This window comes from Crassostrea angulata, chromosome 10, assembly GCF_025612915.1.
Source record: "Crassostrea angulata isolate pt1a10 chromosome 10, ASM2561291v2, whole genome shotgun sequence".
Classification (NCBI taxonomy): Eukaryota; Metazoa; Mollusca; class Bivalvia; order Ostreida; family Ostreidae; genus Magallana; species Magallana angulata.
This window is the reverse complement of record NC_069120.1, coordinates 52,832,251-52,852,598: the sequence shown is the minus strand read 5'-3', so window position 1 is coordinate 52,852,598 and position 20,348 is coordinate 52,832,251. Positions and strand designations below refer to the sequence as shown.

Here is a 20,348-nt window from a genome sequence, read left to right as displayed (position 1 = left end):
TTAAAATTGAAATCCATCTTGTTCAAGTCGGGTGCCATCTGCCTACACACAGCGGCTATGCGGGGTCACACCAACGTGGTGAGAGCTCTGCTGTCCAAAGGAGCTTCAGTGGACGCCAAAACTAAGGCAAGTTTCAATTGCCATGTACTGTAAAACTTGCACTATATGAGGCCATCGACTAAAAGGTTTTAATACAAGAAAATAATTTGTTTGTAACAGGATGGATACACGGCGCTCCATCTAGCGGTGGAATGTGGCAAACCTCAGGTGGTCCAAATGTTGCTTGGTTATGGCGCACAAGTAGAATTCAAAGGAGGAAAGGTGAATTTTGAAAATTCCATTGTAATATAGTTTAATTATTAAAAAGTGTTTTTCTTTGTTAAAAATTTGTATGATATTACACTTGAATAGGCTGGAGAGACACCTCTACATATCGCAGCAAGAACCAGGGATGGAGAACGATGTGCCGAAATGTTGATGAAAAGTGGAGCAGACGTAAACGCCGTCAGAGAGGTACACACATGCAAATCAAAACTGTAGTTAAACAAGGCAGTCTAAAGGTTACCGTCTTCTTCAAACAGTGTTTAATACCTGTAGGCCTAGATCAACCATTCTTTGCATTATGTAACTTATTTCAGAACGGAGAGACTGCCATGCACATTGCCGCAAGGAACGGCCAACTGAAGATGCTACAAGCTCTTATGGAAGAAGGCGGAGATCCGACTCAACAGTCAAAGGTTGGTGTCTTCCAAAACAACGTTGATGACTGAAACATATAAATTAATTATTAAAAGTTGCAAACTCTCATGCTTGATTTTGTTCTTCTTCCTTTAAACTTTAGAATGGGGAGACCCCTCTCCATGTAGCAGTGCGTCATTGTCACCTGGCAGTGGCGAAAGAACTCCTTACTTACGTCAGCATGACGTCATCACGAATTGACGCTGTCATGTTGGTGAACCAACAGAACTGGGTAAATTTTTAAAATACGGTACAAATAAGATGTAAGATGTGACGTTAAATCATCAATTTGTAAAATGTGATTGTCATGAATATTTGAATACATAAAAATTTAGGAGGGTGAAACGCCCGTCCATTATGCAGCAGAGCTTGTGAAGAGTATGACGCATTTTGAGTTTGAGGACACGGACATAATGAGGCTACTTTTACAGTACGACGGAGACAAGAACATACAAACCAAACTGGTGAGGAGTCGGATTGTCCAGTAGTTTGAACAATTTAGAAAGTACATTTCCTTTGCTGAGGCAGAATTACATATTATTCTTCTTGTTTCGATATAGACACACGAGACGTCACTACATTACTGCGCCCGTGCAGGTAACGAAGACATACTATTGGAAATAGTGAAACACATCGGTAACACGTGCGTCCAGAATGCTGTCAATAAACAGTCAAAGGTACTGCTCTGATCTGGATCTCTGATCGGATGTCTAAATTATGATTAGTAAACAACAATCCCAATTTACAATCACAATCAGGGATACTGGATGTAAAACTTTTGGTTTGTTTTTATTTTTAGAATGGCTGGTCACCTTTACTTGTCGCGAGCGAGCAGGGACATCTACAAATCGTAAAGATTCTTCTACAGTATCATGCGCGTGTCGACGTTTTTGACGAGGTAGTACCTCTTTTTATTTTACAATCATATGTTCTTTATATCTCGTAGATTTTCAATACTGAATAAGTTCTTTATTTTGAAAGTATCACGGAAAAGCGGCCCTCCACCTGGCGGCAGAGAATGGGCATGAACAAGTTGCCGACGTGTTGTTGTGGCATAAAGCCTTCGTGAACGCCAAGTCAAAGCTAGGATTGACTCCACTCCACCTAGCGGCACAGAACGGCTATAACGACCTGGTCCGCCTCCTTATAGAGACACACAATGCCGTCATCGACGCTCTCTCCTTGGTGAGAAGATATCAATGAATTTAAAGATACATGTATATATTTAGAAATGATAACCATTATTGTGTGTCAATATTCTGTGAATATTTTTTTGATCTATAGGCAAAACAAACTCCTTTACACATGGCAGCACAATGCGGGAAAATGGAGGTCTGCAACACGCTAATGAAGATGAGAGCCGACGCTAACGCCACGGATGTTGTAAGAAATCCAGAAGTCAATTCAAAGGCTTAAACAAGTTATTATTATGTTCAAACATTATCTGATACTTAGTAAATAAGCCGGTGTATCATTTTTACAGCATGGTCAGACCCCTCTCCACCTGGCGGCTGAAAATGACCATTCAGATGTCGTAAAGCTGTTCCTGAAGCACAGACCGGAGTTGGTTTCCATGGCAAACACGGTAACCAATCATTGGAGTCGTGTCAAGACCTCATCTTCTGATTAAACGAATTAAAGTGTTTACTCTTAAAAATGTTCTATAATCTTTACAATTATTTTTTATTTATACTTTAATCACTATAACTTGTATTCTACAATTTTGTTTCTATTTAGGACGAAGTAAGTATTTACTGCACGTTTTGTAATTAATGCATGACCGTAAAAATGCAAATGAATGCAATTGGTATCGAATTCCTCCATCCCGACCACAGTACCACCGCTGGAGTGTTGTGTTCATGTTGCATGAGTGCTTCTAGCTGTCAATTGCTTTGTGTTAACACCCATCCTAAAATCCTTAATAAAGTAATTAGTAAATAGTTCACTAAATACCGGTAGTTTCCCCCAGAGTGGAGTTTTAGTGAGAAACGTAAAACAATAGTTTTGTTATCATTTAGAAAATTAGTTCGATTCAGAAATAGGTACATCTTCTTTGGAAATAGAGTACGCCAAATTCCTTCAATAAGCTTGCATGCACAGACATTTTTGATCTTCGATTATATTGAGCCAAAGTTCATTCCAGCGTTTCCCTGTTGTAGAACGGTATGACCTGCGCACATATTGCAGCCGACAAAGGGAGTGTGGCGGTCATCCGGGAACTTATGAAGTTCAACAGATCCGTCGTCACCACAGCCAGAAACCGGGTAAGAGAGTCCGTCTTCATATCGCTGTACGTTTACTCCTATGAGATACTGACAACTAGATGACTATGTAGGTTATTTTGTAGACGAATAACTCCACAGCACTACATCTAGCGGCGGCTGGGGGCCACAAGGAGGTGGTCGAAGTTCTTCTGAAAGCAGGGGCATCAGCCACGGACGAGAACGCCGTAAGTTTGTCTTTTCTTTTATTTCTGTTGGTTCTTTGTTTTCGTGTTTTGGACATTATCTGACTTGGTTGATAACTGATGTAGGACGGAATGACCGCTATCCACCTGTGTGCCAGGTATGGTCACGTCAACATACTGGACGCTTTAGATGGTCACGTGAACTGGAGAATCACCAGCAAAAAGGTAAAAATAAATGAAGACTTTGATGAACTCTGTAAGAGAAAGTGTCAAAGAATAAGAAGGAAAAAGACTTGTGTTTTTGTGCTTGTTTTAGACCGGCCTCAGTGCTATTCACTGCGCTGCACATTACGGACAAGTAGACTTTGTTAGAGAGATGCTGACGAAAGTTCCCGCCACCGTGAAAAGCGAGCATCCTGGGGGAGGTGATTCTTGGTTAAAAGATCTAGGAGCGGAGGTAAAATTAATCCTAATAATATTCTGTATTGGTAATTATTTATCAGTAAGGAAAACTAACATGTAATTTTCCCCAATTTCAGTCCGGGTTGACACCCCTCCATCTTGCCGCGCAGTCTGGTCACGAAGGTCTGGTTCGTCTGCTTCTGAATTCACCGGGCGTCCAAGCGGACGTTTCCACCAACTCACAGGTAAATGTCTGACCATCCATGTCAAAGGTTAAAATTCCTGATGGTTTATTTTTATTTTTAACCACGTGTCATTTCTTTGCTATCCATAGGGAGCAATCCCACTCCATCTTGCTGCTCAAGGCGGACACTCTTCAGTCGTTTCCTTGCTGTTAAGTAAATCAACGACACAACTTCACGTCAAAGATAAAAGAGGTCGTACGGCGCTCCACCTAGCGGCTGCTAACGGTCACATATTCATGGTGTCGCTGTTGTTGGGACAAGGAGCCGACATAAACGCTTGTGACAAAAATGGCTGGACGGCTCTCCATTTCGCCGCCAAGGCAGGGTATTTGAACGTTGTGAAGCTCTTAACAGAAAGTGGGGCTTCTCCGAAGTTTGAAACAAAGGAAGGCAAAGTGTCCATATGTTTCGCCGCGGCCGCCAACCACTCCGACGTCCTGAGTTTTCTAATGAAACGTGACCACAACACGAACCACTTGATGGATGATAAAAAGGTAGGAACTTTGTTTGATACATCATTTGAATTTCTTTTCTTTTTTAAAGTCCACACAATCACGCCTCATTTGATAGCGCTAACGGGCGTCAAACGGATGCAGAAACGGCGACATATTGCAATCTGTTGTTTCTCATTCATGAAGGAAGTCTACGCCGCTGTTGGAGTCTTGCGATAGGTGTAGGTATAAAACGGATAATAACGAACATACGTCGTCGTGTACGAAATGAATAAATACCGGCTAAAAAAACTCTTAAAAAATTGTTTTTAATGGAATTATATCAGTTGTTTACCGGCCACGTCAGAGCACGTCCCCCTAATCTTTACCACATCCAATGGTTATACTATATACGGTTATGATTAGGGTCATACGGACCAGACTAAAGGCAGGGTAAAAGGACTGCATGAGTTTCGTACAAGACGCATGATATTGCAAAGCCAACGTATTTAAACGGCATCTATTGTTTATTATATAGTATCCATTCCAAGTTTTCAATAAGCTCAAAACTTTCTGCCGAAAGATGAATTCATCGGACATCACCGAACATTAAACGAACTCGCTAAATAAGGAAATAGACAAATACGCATGCAAACGGAGACGAACGATCCGAAAATCATTTTGGGCGTTCGTTAGGGTTATCCCATAAGGTGTGATTGAGTCTGGGGGTAGAGTAAAAATCGTTTTATTTTTCTTTCAGTTTGTGTTTGATTTAATGGTATGTGGAAAGAACAGCCGCAACAAGTGCATTGAAGAATTCATTTTGCTCTCTCCTGCTCCGGTAGATACTGCCGCTAAACTCTCAAACAATTTTCGAATTCTGGCCGTGAGAGAAAAGGAGCGTTCACGTGATTTGACTTCAGCGGGAGATTACTGCGAGAACATGGCGACGGAACTCCTGGCCATTGCTGCCAGCGCCAACAGTGCGGGTCACATTCTGAAGGCCGTCGACTGTAACGGAACGCCGTTCTTAGACGTCCTCATTGAGAACGAGCAGAAGGAGGTGGTGTCACATCCCGCCGTCCAGAAGTACCTTACAGATGTATGGATGGGAAATCTGAAATGGGCGACGTGGAAGATCGTGATGGTGTTTATGACCTTTCTATTCATTCCCATCATCTGGCTTGTGTTCTCTCTGCCCCTTCGTCATCGATTTAACCGTGTTCCCATCATCAAGTTCATGGCATACCTTGTGAGTCACCTGTACCTGATGTTGTTGTTTCTCCTGACTGTCGTGTATCCCCGCGCACCTATCTGGCAGTCTGCTTCCATGATCCCCAGTGTCTATGAATGGCTCCTGTTGTCATGGTTATCGGGACTTCTCGTGTCAGAATTGACAAATCCCGGTGACAGAGGAGGACTCGGATGGGTCAAGGTTATTTCCATAGGAATTAGTGCAATTGGAGTATTTTGTCACGTGCTAGCGTTTGCATTCGACACAAACGATAGACTGCTGCTCATATTCATTCGAAACTATTTCTTTGCCTGGGCCCTTTTGATGTGTTTCGTACAGTTGTTAGACTTTTTGTCCTTCCACCATTTATTCGGTCCATGGGCCATCATTATCCGTGATTTACTGAAAGACTTGACTCGGTTTCTTGTCATCTTGTTGATATTTATCGCTGGATTCACGTTACATTTACTGGCGATTTACCAACCCGTCTACGCCCCAAAGACGGTCAACCCCAGCCAGGGCCTGGGGGACGGGAATGGAGAGGCCCACGTCTCACAGATCACCCTCGTCGAGTCCTTCGGTCTCCTCTTTTTCTCTTTGTTTGGACTTGTAGATCCTGACGGTTTACCTACAACCAATCAAAGTCCGATCTGGGTGGTGGACATGGCCAAAGTGACCTTTGGGATTTACATGATGGTGACCTTAGTAGTACTGATCAATCTTTTGATCGCCATGATGTCGGACACTTACCAGAGAATCCAACAACAATCAGACACAGAGTGGAAGTTCGGGAGGGCGAAACTAATTCGTAACATGAACAAGACTTCAGCTACCCCTTCCCCACTAAACCTGTTCACAAAGCTCTTTACGTACTGCCGGGCCATATATAAACACAAAGGTATGTACACGTCTAGCTTTCAAAGATTGTTCTGTAAGTTGCATGAGCAACGCTATACAAAGCGTTGAGAGTCCGTTGAAATTAATGAAATATCTCCTTTTCAGGTAAGCTGTGCAGCGTCCATGCTGATGAATACATTAGCGATGATGACGACATCGATGCGTTTTCCGATTCCCGGTCCGTGGATCTTTTAGCGCACAATGCAGGGTGGTTAAAGAATGTGGTCAGGAGAAACACCCAAGTAGCTCCTGACGGTAAGTACTCGGTAGAGATGGAGCAAAACGAAGAAATTATGTGGTCACTTTTACAACAATATAAAAATCTTTCCTGTATTTGTTGTAGGGGGATTTCTTCGTGTGTCACACCACGGGAACGGCCCCTTGCGGCTCGAAGACGTGGTGGACTGGCCAATGGTTGTGAAGAAATACCAATCCATGCAAGGGATGGAAAACATCGGTACAAATCTCTCAGATGAAGATGAGAACGACGCAGTCAACAAGGGTGTGTCTGGTTTCGAAAAAGACAGTGCCACCATTACTTAGAAAAGGCAACTCTGTCCTTTGAGCGTGTGCCTTACCTTGGGACATTATACGAGTGAACAGTTTATGTTTATTAAGATTTAAAAATACACCATGTATCTTTGCCTCAGATGTTTGTGGAAATTTAAACATTAACATCAACAACTCCGAAAAATACCAAAGATTTTGCTTTTTTATTGCAAAGATAACTTTACAACACATAAAATTCTCATAGAGTAAAGATATGTCTCTATAAACAAAACATCACAATCCATGTAGCTTTGCCATTCAGTCACATGTAAAAGGTCTTTTTCTAATGTCAACATGCAACTAATGTACCTTAACTAAACACTATATTGAATACTACTGAAACAGTCCAAAGTGTACCAGAATGAGACACTTTGGTTTATATTGCATCAATATGAATAATTAATCTAAGGGGGACAAAGCTTAATAATTGAATGAATATACATGTATTCACATCTCTACAGTATTTCAATGACCAAGAAACATACAAGACCTCCTGTCAAAAAAATATTTTAATACATATACAGGAATTTTTGTGTATTGGTTTTTTTTTTTAAATTCTTTTCCGTGGACAAAAAAAAATGCTTTTTATCAACTCTTAATACTACAGTATGACGCCAAGATACGGTAGCAAGGTTTGTCTTGTCAGTTGTAGTCAATAGCATGGGAAATAGTTAGACATCACGTGACTAGACTGGTCCTCATTGTGAGACACCGTATATGACTAGTAAGCTGGTCCCCTACCCCTAAACTGTCAACGATGCAAAATGACTCCCTGAGATGATAATCACAACATGGAAGTTTCTATTGCAGATGATACTAATTTACAACATAAATCATGTTAGAAATTCTTAAAACTTCAAGACACTGAATAAAAAAACCAGGTTTGAACCTCTAAAATTATCAGGAGTAACACAAAACATGGGAGATGCTGCCAATGTCCCTGGAATGCAAGTCCATCTCGTGCAATTAAGGGATTGCTGACTGAAACCAAATAGAGTATCGAGACTGTGTCGGAGAAGAGGGGGGGGGGGGGGTATGTTAGGCTTTGTTGCTGTATATTGGTATATTGTGCTTAAGAAGGGGACTTAATCTAAGGTGCACTGCTGCAGAGTGGCATCCTGTGTCTGCCACCATTACTGACAACCTAATCTCTTCCAAACTTTTGTTCTTGATACAAGGACATTAAGACCAGTTTGTGTCGTCTGTGGTGTACAAGTGTCCCTATTTAAAACTAATTACAAGTACTAAAGATTTTTTCTCCAGAGATGAATAGGTACCATATGAATACATGCAGTCACTGCTATGAATGCTATAAGTGTTGTCAACATGTTCATGAATCAGACCTTTAATTCTGATTGATTCTACTTAGCCATTTAACATTATTGGAGACTTGCTCATTAACCCTTTGAATACCATTAAACAAACAAATCAAGACAACCAGGAAGTCATGTACTTTGAATGAAATATCTGAAATGTTTCTTACTGATGTTGGGATATAGCAAATTCACAATTACTTAAAAGTAAATACATCAAACGAACAAAAAAAAGACATAAACATTGCATCTTGTAAACACATTTAACAATTATAAAAATTCACAACTTAAAGACTCAATGGATAGATTGCTGACTATCTGATTTCACACATTGTAAATTTGTATATCAAGACTCTTAAATATAAATCTTAGTCTTTACTTTAACTGTAAATAGTTGTTTGTTACAAATGTTACTACCATTCAAACTTGCGACTATATACTTTGCAAGTTCAAACATCGAACAAGCAACCGAGGGCATGAAGAAAAGATCTCCCAGGATTAGGGATGGGAAATGTTTCCAGCCACTTAAAATACACAATTCACCACCATTCACCAAACCAAAGCATGAGATCATTAGTTCTGGTTTTAAACATCATAATATTTATATATAATCATGGTAATAAAGTCCATTTTCTATACAATCCAGGCTGATAACAAAAAATCTCCCACACCAGTTGGAATTGTTAAATTACACCAGGAATGACATATAGGTCTCTAGAAAAATTTATTTCCCTCAAACAAAATTTTTTATACCAACATATCAGATTCTCAAGAGAAATTTTCATATTAGCTCTCTCAATTATATCAAATTTTCTTCAATTCAAAAGAGGACTAATAATTTTGGGTAGGAAAAGAAAATAAATTTTAGGAGAGGGGGTTACACTGCTTTCACTTATCACCCAAGAATATTTTTGTCAAACTAATTATCAAAAATCATCTAATTTTTAAGGACAATTACGCATGAAATGCTGCACTAAAGCTTACTGTGGAATCATTGAAATTTATGGTGACTCAATGTTTGTGCATTCTGTTGGGCCCCTCATTAGTATTTCCTAAAAACTTCTGTCCCCATTAATATGTAAATCAATGATATCTAAGAAAATTGACCCCCTCAAAAGTTAATGATTCCATAGTATTTGAACCCCTCATTTGAGATGAGCTAATAACTAAATAACAAACCTACAAAAATTAACAAAATTTAAACCGTCAAATTCTGAATGTTTAAATTTTAGTGAGATTGAGATGGTCCCAAAGGGTCACTTTTCATTTTCATCAATGTTGTGGAAAACACCATGATCTGGTCACTTTTTTAATCACAAAAAGAGTTTACACATTTTGAGATGAGATGGCTTGCAAAAGCACTTCATGATTTTACTGTGAGAAAGTCATCATATGAAATTATGAAAAACCATATACATCATCCTGAACTTTGAGGTTTGTTTTTTTTTTTTTTTTACAAAAAACTTCTTTTTAAAAAAAAAAGTTGAATAAATGAGTTGCAATAACAAGACATGGAAGTAATAACAAAAGCTCCCAGTTTCTTTTTGAGAAAATAAAACTAAGCTCTGTTTTAAAACCTGACAACAACTCTGTGTTTTCTGGTGTATTTATAAAAGTTTAAATGAACTCTCCAATATGAAGAACAAAAGAGGAGTACATGCATCCCTCAGTTAATGTCATGTATCACAAATAACAAACATCAATTCTGTACAAAACCAAAATATAACAATAAATATGTACATGTATCAGTGGTGAGTCCATAATAATGTGTGAGGTTTATGTCCCTTTGATCAACTATAACAATGTTCAAGGTATTTGTGTGTACCAGTACCTACAAAGTGTCTATATCCATGTCTATTATGAGGCAAGAGTCATTACATCCATTTACCGGTGCACATGATGAGGAAGGTTTAACTATCAGCCTATATGTATGCATTAATAAGTGCTCATATCCATCAGTCTATAACTTCATGAGGTTTTCATATCCATTATCTAGCCTATAGTGATATGAAGGGTTTATATCCATTTTTTCAGTCTATGATATGAAGGATTTTATATCCTTTTGTGAGTCTATAATAATAATAGTTTATATCCATTCATCAGGATAGTTTATATGCCTTAATGAGCCGAAGTGATCTGAAGAAATAATATCCACTCATTTGCCAAAATGATAAAAGGTTCTGGTAATATCTATATATCTATAAAACGTGTATATGTCTATGACTTGTGTACTATTTCCATTGGATCAGAGTTCTCATACTCTGTCAGAATACATGCAAATGTACTCTTATGCATGCAAACAATGCACACTCACTGGCTTTCTCCTCTCAGAACGACAGAATTATCAATTTTCCGTCGACGACAACTCATCTCATGTCAGTGAAAACGTCAATAAGATTCTTTAGTCCGTACAAATAGCCCTGATCTGGGCCCGAGTGGACAGTCGTGTCATTCTGGAACCCACTGTGGGTGCTGTGGGCAAAGTCAATCATGCGCACATCCACCGGGTTGGAGCCCGGGCCAGCCTTGTCATTGCCCAGGCCCTTGCCCGGGTGGTCGTCCTGAGAGCTGCTGTCGTACATGATGAGGAGTGAGCTGGAGTAGAAGCGGTACGTGTCATGTGACTGAATGTGTCGGTGAAGGTCCTTAAGCTTTTGTATGATTGGATCTAACAAGTCTTTCCTCAGTACAAAGCCGTTGTGGAGAAACTGGTGCAATGTCTGTTTGAAACCGTCCACACCTAAACTTCTTCCATAGTATTTATTGACACAGACATATTTATCACTGTCTTCCTGATAAACCTGCATGAAAGAAAATACTAAAATGTATTTGTAATAATTTTAAATATTAATCTTAACTTTAAAAGATGCCCAGTCTTGTTCTCTTCACAAAAATTTTTACTACAAAATATATTGTCATTGACAACCTGTAAAACTGATCAGATGTTGTGCAATGAGAGGGTCCCCAATGATTACCTATGGTATTGATACATAGGAACTAGTGTTATTAGTGGGTCCCCAGTGAATACTTTACTACTACATGTAATATATAGGGATAAGGTGTTTTGAAAGGTTCCAAAAAGACTGTATATACATATAATGCATTATGAGATGATCCCCACTATTTACCTGCATCCCACAGATCCTGACCCCGAGGCTGCTGGAGGTCGTGTTCTGGCACTTCTTCATGAACCGCTCCTTCTTGTCCGGCGAGACGTCATCCCCGTGTTGGCGCGTGCCCATCTTCAGGTCCAGGATGCTTGGGTGACAGTACTGAGCTGCCACATTCTCCAACAAGATGAATTCTGAGAGGGTGGTCAAGGACTCATTTCTACACTCACCTTATATCAATTATAGATTGGGTTACCACTACCAGAAAGAATGCTGAATTGCATAAACATTGTACAATTTATGTAACAATGTATTACAGTAAAGCTAGAAATAAGAGTCACGCACGGATCAAGGGGGGGGGGGTGGGGGAAGAGAGGGTTTTGGCCCCCCCTGGAAAAATTTAATTCACATATTAAATTTACCAAAAACAGGTCTAGGTCCCCCTTTGGAAAAATTATCTGGATCCGCATAAAGAGTATTAACTCATTATTTGCCAAGCTAATTCATCTGTTTGTACAAAATATTTCCTAGACTTTTGAAATCCAGAGACGATACACTCGTATATGGGTGTGAGCACGGAGCATGAATCAAAGGATACTGCAGTGAGTGACCGGCCCCTGGTTGGCTTTCCTCAATTTGGTCAGCGTCTTCTTATGACAACGCAGGCTCCAGGGATTGATGTTTTCTGTTTTATTTGTTGAGTCTTGTGAGTCAAAAACCTGGTCAGTCTGAGTACTAACCTCAACACTGCCACTTCTTAGAAGTCGTAAGCTTAAAATAGAAAGGTCAGATCTCAATAACATTGAAATACAGCAAGTTCCCAATAGTCACTTACTACAAACATGTTTTTCAAATTTTATGAATTTTGGTTTGAGAATATGAAATATTTCATAATCAGTATAGTAAACTAAAATTGCTGCCTGATGTGCAGAAATGCATGAATATGATTAACCAACTAAAAATTATATTCCTGGCAAAGCCTGTTTTGAATACAGTAAATGCAATGTTGATATTGTAATTTTTGACATTGGTTTGATAACTAAAGTATGAGTCTTTGATATCTCAAAGAACAATGGTTACGGTTCAATACAGACTGAGGAATCCACTTATGAAAAATCATAAGGCTACAGCTTTATATGTCCAATAACTATTGTACAACATTTCCTAAAAAATAAATTTGTTTGCTTTTTGGAACATGCCTTGGCAAAATCATGTCTATACACATACAGACAGACATATAGACTGATCCACACTGAGATTCCAATAAACCCCCACACCCATTATATCACAGTTACCTTACATGTAACACTGAGATTCCAATAACCCCCCACTCCTCATTATATCACAGTTACCTTACATGTAACACTGAGATTCCAATAACCCCCCACACCTCATTATATCACAGTTACCATACATGTAACACTGAGATTCCAATAACCCCCCACACCCATTATATCACAGTTACCTTACATGTAACACTGAGATTCCAATAAACCCCCACACCTCATTATATCACAGTTACCTTACATGTAACACTGAGATTCCAATAAACCCCCACACCTCATTATATCACAGTTACCTTACATGTAACACTGAGATTCCAATAAACCCCCACACCCATTATATCACAGTTACCTTACATGTAACAGTGAGATTCCAATAAACCCCCACACCCATTATATCACAGTTACCTTACATGTAACAGTGAGATTCCAATAAACCCCCACACCCATTATATCACAGTTATCTAACATGTAACACTGAGATTCCAATAAACCCCCACACCCATTATATCACAGTTACCTTACATGTAACACTGAGATTCCAATAAACCCCCACACCCATTATATCACAGTTACCTTACATGTAACACTGAGATTCCAATAAACCCCTACACCTCATTATATCACAGTTACCTTACATGTTTCTACACCTCATTATATCACAGTTACCTTCCATGTAACACTGAGATTCCAATAAACCCCCACACCTCATTATATCACAGTTACCTTCCATGTAACACTGAGATTCCAATAAACCCCTACACCTCATTATATCACAGTTACCTTACATGTTTCTACACCTCATTATATCACAGTTACCTTACATGTTTCTTCTAAACCTATGATGGTGTTTTATGTACCCACAGCCAAAATTAAACATGTATAATATTTCAAAAATATCTTTTGATTCAATGAACTGAAAGTGACTCTTTTTAACCTTAGATGGGAGAGCAGCTGTGTGCTACTGTAGTCCTTTCACTGAAAATTACAAGCAGTAATGTGAAAATTTATAAATAATTAGGATGATCTTAACTGTGAAAAATTCTGGTCCCAAATACCCTTGTCTTTCATTGAATGCAAACAAATCATTATTCATTAGATCATCAGAAAATCCCCATCAATCAATGACTTGTAAACACACATCAACTACACAATATGAACATGCCCCAGACATGCCTTGACAATCCACTTCTTAGCAAGGAGCATGACATTGTACCAGTGTAAAACATTCAGCATTAAAGCCTAGCTGCAGGTCTGTAGCTCCCGGTCTGAATAAATTTGGGTGGATGACCTGGGAGCTACAGGGCCTCCCATAGTAAATAACTGCAATTTACGGCGCACAAAAAATTGCGCTAGCTTTGGACTGATTAACCATATTTCTGAACACATTCTACACAAATATTTGATTCTAAAAAAATCCTCCGACATTTTACTACAGAAATCATTACTTTACTTGCCTCTGAAAATTTTTTATAAACACTATCACCAGCCCTGTAAAGTGAAGTGGTGCAGTTTGTTTACATGTAAAAATAGCGACTCTCATTCTCGACGTAAATTTAATACTTCAATTTCCAAGGTTGGTAGCGTGTTTTAAGAGAAAGTTTGCGGCAAGTAAAGTACCAATATCAGTAGTAAATTGAATGAAGAACTTAAAAATACTCAGTTTTTACATAGAATATCCTATAGCTTATAGAAATAAGGTTAGTAAGTCCAAAGCTAGCGCAATTTTTTGCGCGCCGTAAATTGCAGTTTTTTACTATGGGAGGCCCTGTAGCTCTCAGGTCGACCATCCAAATTTATTCAGACCGGGAGCTACAGACCTGCAGCTACATTAAAGCCGGGCCAGGTATTTGAACCAGTGTAAAACAAATGGGTACCTGTGTTGTCCTTCTTCTTTCTTGACTTTCTGTGAAGCCCTCTCGGAGAAGTTTTCACACTTGGATGATTTCTGCCAGTCAGTGGACGTGGGTCGATGACCCAGGATTGTCACATACCCGTCACTGTCCTCGTGAATCTCCACTTCTATGGTTCCTAACAAACACAACAAAACCATACAATACAGGTTATTGTACTAGAGGTCATAGTATATGTAGTACTTCCAGGCTGAGGATTTTATTTTCTGGAGACTGAAATAGTATCCCCTGACTTAGAAGTCTACTGATTTAGGATTGCATAATAGACAGAGAGTACAGCATATGAGGTTGTTGTTGTCGCTGAATCCAGCTGTGAAAAGCTTGTGGTTAAAATGCACAAGGTCTTTACCCCTGAATTCTGGTGTGATTTGATTCACTATGTGGTCATTGCTGAAAATTGCTTGAAGTTAAAATAAACAAAGTTTTTACCTCTAAATTCTGATCATCTAACATGCCACAGTCCTAAACTCTGCAGTAAACTACAATATACAGGTATGAGGTTCGTACCTCTGAACTCTGCAGCAAACTACCATGTAGGTAAACTTACAATACACGAGGTTCTTACCTCTGAACTCTGCTGTGAACAAGTCAAACTACTCTGAACTCTGCAGTGAACTACCGGTAGTTAAACTTACAATACACCAGGTTCTTACCTCTGAACTCTGCTGTGAACTGCTTGAGGCTACAATATACATGTATGAGGTTCTTACCTCTGAACTCTGCAGTGAACTGCTTAAGGTTGTGTGGTACGTTGAGGTAAAAGTTGTATTCCCGTACGTTCAGTGGTTTACACACAGTCTTGTCGTCGTACTGGAACATCCCCGTGTGTCCACTGACCTGGTGTAGAAAGGGCTGCAGCGGCACAGATTCATACTCCTCTCCCATAACACCGCTACACTCTGGCATCCTCCTGATAAGGTCTGGAAGTAAAATAACTATACTCAATATTAACTCAAAATAAGGTCTGAAATATATAAACTGAATATCAACTCCTCATAAGTTCTTCAAATTAATAATATACTCAATATCAACTCCCAATAAAGTCTGAAAATGAAATTCATGATATATACATGTTCTCCATATAAATTCTGAACTACCTTTCTGAATAGTCAAATCAATGGCCAAAATGAGCTGTTAATGAGTGTTGGGGTTGCTGTAATTTTGTCTACCTAAGTCTTCAGCTCTCACTAAACCTTGAGAGGTATACACTATACAGGTCTTTACATTAGCAGCTGTTAATTAGTGCTGACACTGCTGAGGCTGCTGTACTACTGTCTACCTCAGCATTTACCTAAATCTTGAGGAAATATCTACCGCTAAACTGTCAGTAGTGGAGAGAAAGCCACAGTGAGAGTTAGTAGTGACCTGGTTATAGGACAAGGCTAGTTGTAATCGGCTGTACATACATCACACAGTTCAGAACAACAAACAAACAAACAGTGTTAAGTGGATCCTGTCTGAAGTAACCCACATATACCATAATATACAATACCTAAACTAAATATTTCAACATACTGTTGCAAGAAAATTCCAGAAAAATCTTTTCATTCCTCCGTTTCAAGTTTTACTAGTGATGAAATAATTTATGATACATCAACTTCAAAACAGATCGAGTCAAGTTAAGTAAACAGTAAAGCTCTTAATCAAGAAAAATGCAAATATCATTCATGAGAGTCTTCTGTTTTAAAGTCTTCCGTTTTATACATAAAATACCTATAAATTTACCTACAAACCAATCTTAATAAATAAGAGTAGACACTCTCCTTCTACTTAGTGAAGGACAACAAAGCCCTGATAGGATTGTGACAGATTACAACCCAGCATGCTACCGCCTTTCTCCACTCACACAATAACTGGCTTGCTCCAGCAGGGGCCCCTTCCAGTGTCAAACCACTACCTGTCCTTGTTTATATCAAGAAAAAACAACACCTACCGTAATCCAAAGATTACATGTACCCGGGTTTTCAACAGAAGAGTAAGGCAACGCGATTTCTACAAACATTTCTTCATGGTATTAATTTTTGCTTTAAGTAAACACTGCACTTATACTGCATAAAATTTTTTAAGACTCTTGAGACAAAACAGAATTATTGATACCAAGATTTCCTAGCAGAAACTGTGTACTCAGAGAAACAACAAATATAAGAATATTTTGAAATGCTATTGATTTTCAGGGAAGTTTAAACACATGCTACCCTTAAGCAATTATGAAATGTTATTGCTTTTAGGTCAACATTAAAAAGCATTGAGCTTGGTAATATGCTTACATATCCTTTTGAGAAAAATCTATATTTTTACATTGAAACCAATTTGATCAATATCAGTCATTTATATTTGTTTACATTATGAATACTCTTAACTTTTTTACAGATGCCAACAGTCATTAATTAGGGAAAAAAATAAACGAATATAAGGGGCAAGTCACTAGGAAAATACAATATAAAAAGCAGTTTGGATTTGTAAATCATTATTTATAGGTTGATGTATATAAAAAAGGACTTTCTGGTAACATGGATTCTACAAGTTTATTTTATGTTCATCCCAACTACTTTAACCAAAAAATCATAAGTTTAATTGATGAGAGACTTTAAATGAATAATATTTTATACTGATCTGATGCCAGTGAACTTTTAAAAATTCATTTCTAATGTACTTAACCAATAGTTTGTATTGCATATATTTATAATCTATACTCAAATTCATCCGTCACAGAGAAATTATTTAGTAATGTACTCACGGTACTAGTTTGGAATAGATATTCTAGCAAGCAGATATTCTATTCATTTCCTGGTTTGTAGCACAGAATACACCTATAACTCTCACACACAAACTGTTTTGTTTCTGTCACTCCCTCCATTTGACAGTGGAGGGTATTTAGTGAGTGCCCTTCTTCATTACAGAAGAGTAGCTGTGGCCTTGACCTTTTCCCACACAGCGCATATAACTAGCGCTGGTCTGATTGATCAAAGCAAAACTGGGTGTAGCCAACTGGTGATACATATCAATTAGGATTTGCACTGGCTATCATTAGAGAGTAGAAATGACAAACCACTTATCTGCACTAATAACTCTAGCATAAAATCTCCATCATACTCTGCTCTTAATTAGAGATGAATGGATGATACAAGTACTTCCAGTTGTTTAGGGAATTCCAAATACTGGTGCTTCAATACACCATTACAAGTGCTCAGTTCAATGGTATTTAGACTACATGTAAGTCATAAGGACATTGATGATTTTAATTTTAGCCTCTCATATCAAAGTCAAATAGAAAAGGTCTTGTGAACATGTAGATAGCGCAGCTTGAGACAACAAGTCAATGGTTTATCATGGTGAAATGCAAGGTTGCAGTCAAAACAAATTCTATATATACAGTAAGCTGAGTAATGATAATGAATGTAGTACATGTTTTATAAAGACTCTGTGTCATTTTTAGGACATTGCCATAATTATTCATCAAGATATTAAAAATACATTTATATTTACATGTATAAGTATTGCAAGGACACCATGCAGACATAGGTTTTTTTATGTCTTGTTCATTTTAGATTTTATGCATTCTAAGGTAAAATATATTTTCTATCACCTGTAAAATAAAAATAAATACATGTATTTGTGTCCTACTAAATGAAGTTTTTAATCATCAGTGCTATGTTTTTTCTAACAAGTTTGTCATTACAAAGATTAAAGAATTATAAAATCAAATCATGCTATGAGCTTTATAAAGCTGTACACAGCCATGAATTCTATGTACTGCATCTCGCTTGTTACTTGACAACCTATTTTCAAACTTTGGTTGACCATCATTTATACCCTAGTAATGTTTTGTCAATATGAAAAATAACAAAATAAATTTTAAATTTTTTTTCAGCTCAAGTCATGACCATGCCCCACTAATAACAATCAAAGTACTGAAAGCCGGGCTCTTTTGGTGTGTCTACGCATATTGTGTAGTAAAGACTGAAAATATCTCTCTCTCTCTCTCTCTCTCTCTCTCTCTCTCTCTCTCTCTCTCTCTCTCTCTCTCTCTCTCTCATGCTTTTAATGTCGGCAAAGCGTCAGCGAGCTACCAAATTTTGTAAGCGGCTAAAAACAAGAATATGTTTGTCTAGTAGAAAAAAGTTCAACAGTTGCTGCCTTGAATTTTGCAACAAGCGTTATGTTATATCCAATCCCCATTTCTTCAACGCGCAGCAAAGTAATTCATGGAAATTCATGCGCACTGTATGTGTCCAAAATGCATAGTCTTGTTTTTAAAACACGTTATTAATAAGAAAACTAAAAAAGATAAACAATTTCTCAAAATTAAAAAAACAAAACAAAATACCAACACTTTTGACAAAACGTGACTCTTTGTGTAACTATCTGGTATAGCGAAAGCTTTTACTTTGACGCTGTTTGGTTTTTTGTTTACTTTTGAATTTGTGCTATTTATAGTAAACTTGGTGATTTGCCTGCCTGCAGCCAGGACTCTGCTCAGCAGAGCCCGGCTAAAATCCACTTATTTAAGGGAAAGGGAGTACATGTATTATGACTCACAACCATGACTGAGCTTGTTGCTTTACAACCTTTCTTTAAAATCAATTACACTTTGAAATAAGATGTTATTATTCTTTAATCCCAATACATTTGATGCTGTGACTAACCCCTGGAGCTGAAAGGTAAACTCCTTACAGGAGAAAGAACCTTGGTTGTTTTAAAGGGCTAAGATCATTTGAGGGGGAGGAGTGGGATTGTCAGACTGGTTTGATCCCCGGTGTAAGATACATGTAGTTCAGTTGGTACAGCACGTACCTCCCTAGAATTTCAGGGGACCTGAGTTCAAATTCTTGTCTGATCCATCATTATATCTCCCATCATGTTATACTCTAATTGCATCTATACTGATGACAATCATTTTATTCTATCTTATTAATGTCTACCAGGGAGTGTTAACTTTAGCTGCATTAGGCTTGGCGATGATATATTACCTTGCCAAATCTTAACATATACACTACAGTATTTCATTCATTACACTCCTAACAGAGAAATTGTAAAACTTTGAAAACTAGATAGCTCACAACTTAATACAAATACATATATATCATATGAACAGATTATCTAATTGGTTTGATAATTCATTATCATCGTCTATCCAAAGGGCCTTGTGTAGGGAAAAAAACATTGTTAAAAAAGTGGGAACCCCAGAGGACTTCTCGATTTTGAATGTTTATACGCGAGAAATCAACAAGTTTGTTTATGTTGGTGTAAAAAAAAATTATACTTGTGATACCTTGAAGAAAAATCATTTATAAAGGAATACGAATCGAGCTGATGAAGCGAGGCTGTATCCAACACGGCTTTCTCCCTTGTAATTTTTCCTCCAAAGTACCCACTAATGACTTTTTTTACGTTGTTTTTTTTTCTTCTACACAAGCCACTGTGGTCTAAACACATCCAAGGGCCTGGGAACTAACTTACTAGTATTTTATTTACATTATTCACAATTTCATGTTTACAATTTCTTGCTATATTGAAATGATTTCATGTGAGAAAATAACGAAATCTGTCTCACTAATACTGGCAGCTTTATATTATCCAAGCTACAGGGCTTTTTTAATTTTAAAAAAATATTTCACAATATACGCTCATTTTACTGTTTATTCACGCTTTCTACGGCAACATTATGAATGGAATAATGGCATCATATAAAATAAGAGTAAAAGATGTTGTTCCTTTCATAGATGCGATTAAACAATACTTACCATGAAAATTATACAACGTTATTTTAGTTATAAGCGTAGTTGCAGTCGTTAGATGCTTTTCCTACCGGAAGTGACACAAATT

At 38.0% G+C, this 20,348-nt stretch overlaps 2 protein-coding genes across 6 annotated transcripts in view; one reads left to right on the top strand and one right to left on the bottom strand.

Moving 5' to 3' along the window:
- LOC128166164 (serine/threonine-protein phosphatase 6 regulatory ankyrin repeat subunit B-like) overlaps nucleotides 1-7,454 on the top strand; it is a 19,801-nt gene extending 12,347 nt beyond the window's left edge. For all 4 annotated transcript variants that reach the window (XM_052831150.1, XM_052831151.1, XM_052831152.1 and 1 more), the window contains 20 exons: nucleotides 28-126; nucleotides 220-321; nucleotides 412-513; nucleotides 639-737; nucleotides 842-970; nucleotides 1,074-1,202; nucleotides 1,299-1,415; nucleotides 1,538-1,636; nucleotides 1,720-1,923; nucleotides 2,023-2,121; nucleotides 2,222-2,323; nucleotides 2,898-3,002; nucleotides 3,086-3,187; nucleotides 3,272-3,370; nucleotides 3,462-3,602; nucleotides 3,685-3,792; nucleotides 3,882-4,286; nucleotides 4,984-6,355; nucleotides 6,460-6,609; nucleotides 6,698-7,454. In XM_052831150.1, coding sequence (XP_052687110.1) covers nucleotides 28-126; nucleotides 220-321; nucleotides 412-513; nucleotides 639-737; nucleotides 842-970; nucleotides 1,074-1,202; nucleotides 1,299-1,415; nucleotides 1,538-1,636; nucleotides 1,720-1,923; nucleotides 2,023-2,121; nucleotides 2,222-2,323; nucleotides 2,898-3,002; nucleotides 3,086-3,187; nucleotides 3,272-3,370; nucleotides 3,462-3,602; nucleotides 3,685-3,792; nucleotides 3,882-4,286; nucleotides 4,984-6,355; nucleotides 6,460-6,609; nucleotides 6,698-6,897 — 3,963 coding nt within the window. In that variant the 3' untranslated portion in view covers nucleotides 6,898-7,454. The remainder of the gene's footprint in view (nucleotides 1-27; nucleotides 127-219; nucleotides 322-411; nucleotides 514-638; nucleotides 738-841; nucleotides 971-1,073; nucleotides 1,203-1,298; nucleotides 1,416-1,537; nucleotides 1,637-1,719; nucleotides 1,924-2,022; nucleotides 2,122-2,221; nucleotides 2,324-2,897; nucleotides 3,003-3,085; nucleotides 3,188-3,271; nucleotides 3,371-3,461; nucleotides 3,603-3,684; nucleotides 3,793-3,881; nucleotides 4,287-4,983; nucleotides 6,356-6,459; nucleotides 6,610-6,697) is intronic.
- Nucleotides 7,053-20,348, bottom strand: LOC128166182 (inositol hexakisphosphate kinase 1-like). Of its 2 annotated transcripts, none has more exons than XM_052831183.1 (6): nucleotides 20,267-20,348; nucleotides 15,233-15,442; nucleotides 14,487-14,640; nucleotides 11,925-12,097; nucleotides 11,345-11,520; nucleotides 7,053-11,017 (listed from the first exon to the last, which is right to left on the bottom strand). In XM_052831183.1, exons 2-6 carry the CDS (start codon nucleotides 15,426-15,428, stop codon nucleotides 10,583-10,585), a joined length of 1,134 nt encoding a protein of 377 aa, XP_052687143.1. In that variant the 5' UTR covers nucleotides 15,429-15,442; nucleotides 20,267-20,348; the 3' UTR covers nucleotides 7,053-10,582. The 2 variants fall into 2 exon arrangements, with proteins under 2 accessions (XP_052687143.1, XP_052687142.1); XM_052831182.1 differs by lacking the exon at nucleotides 20,267-20,348 and adding an exon at nucleotides 17,260-18,013.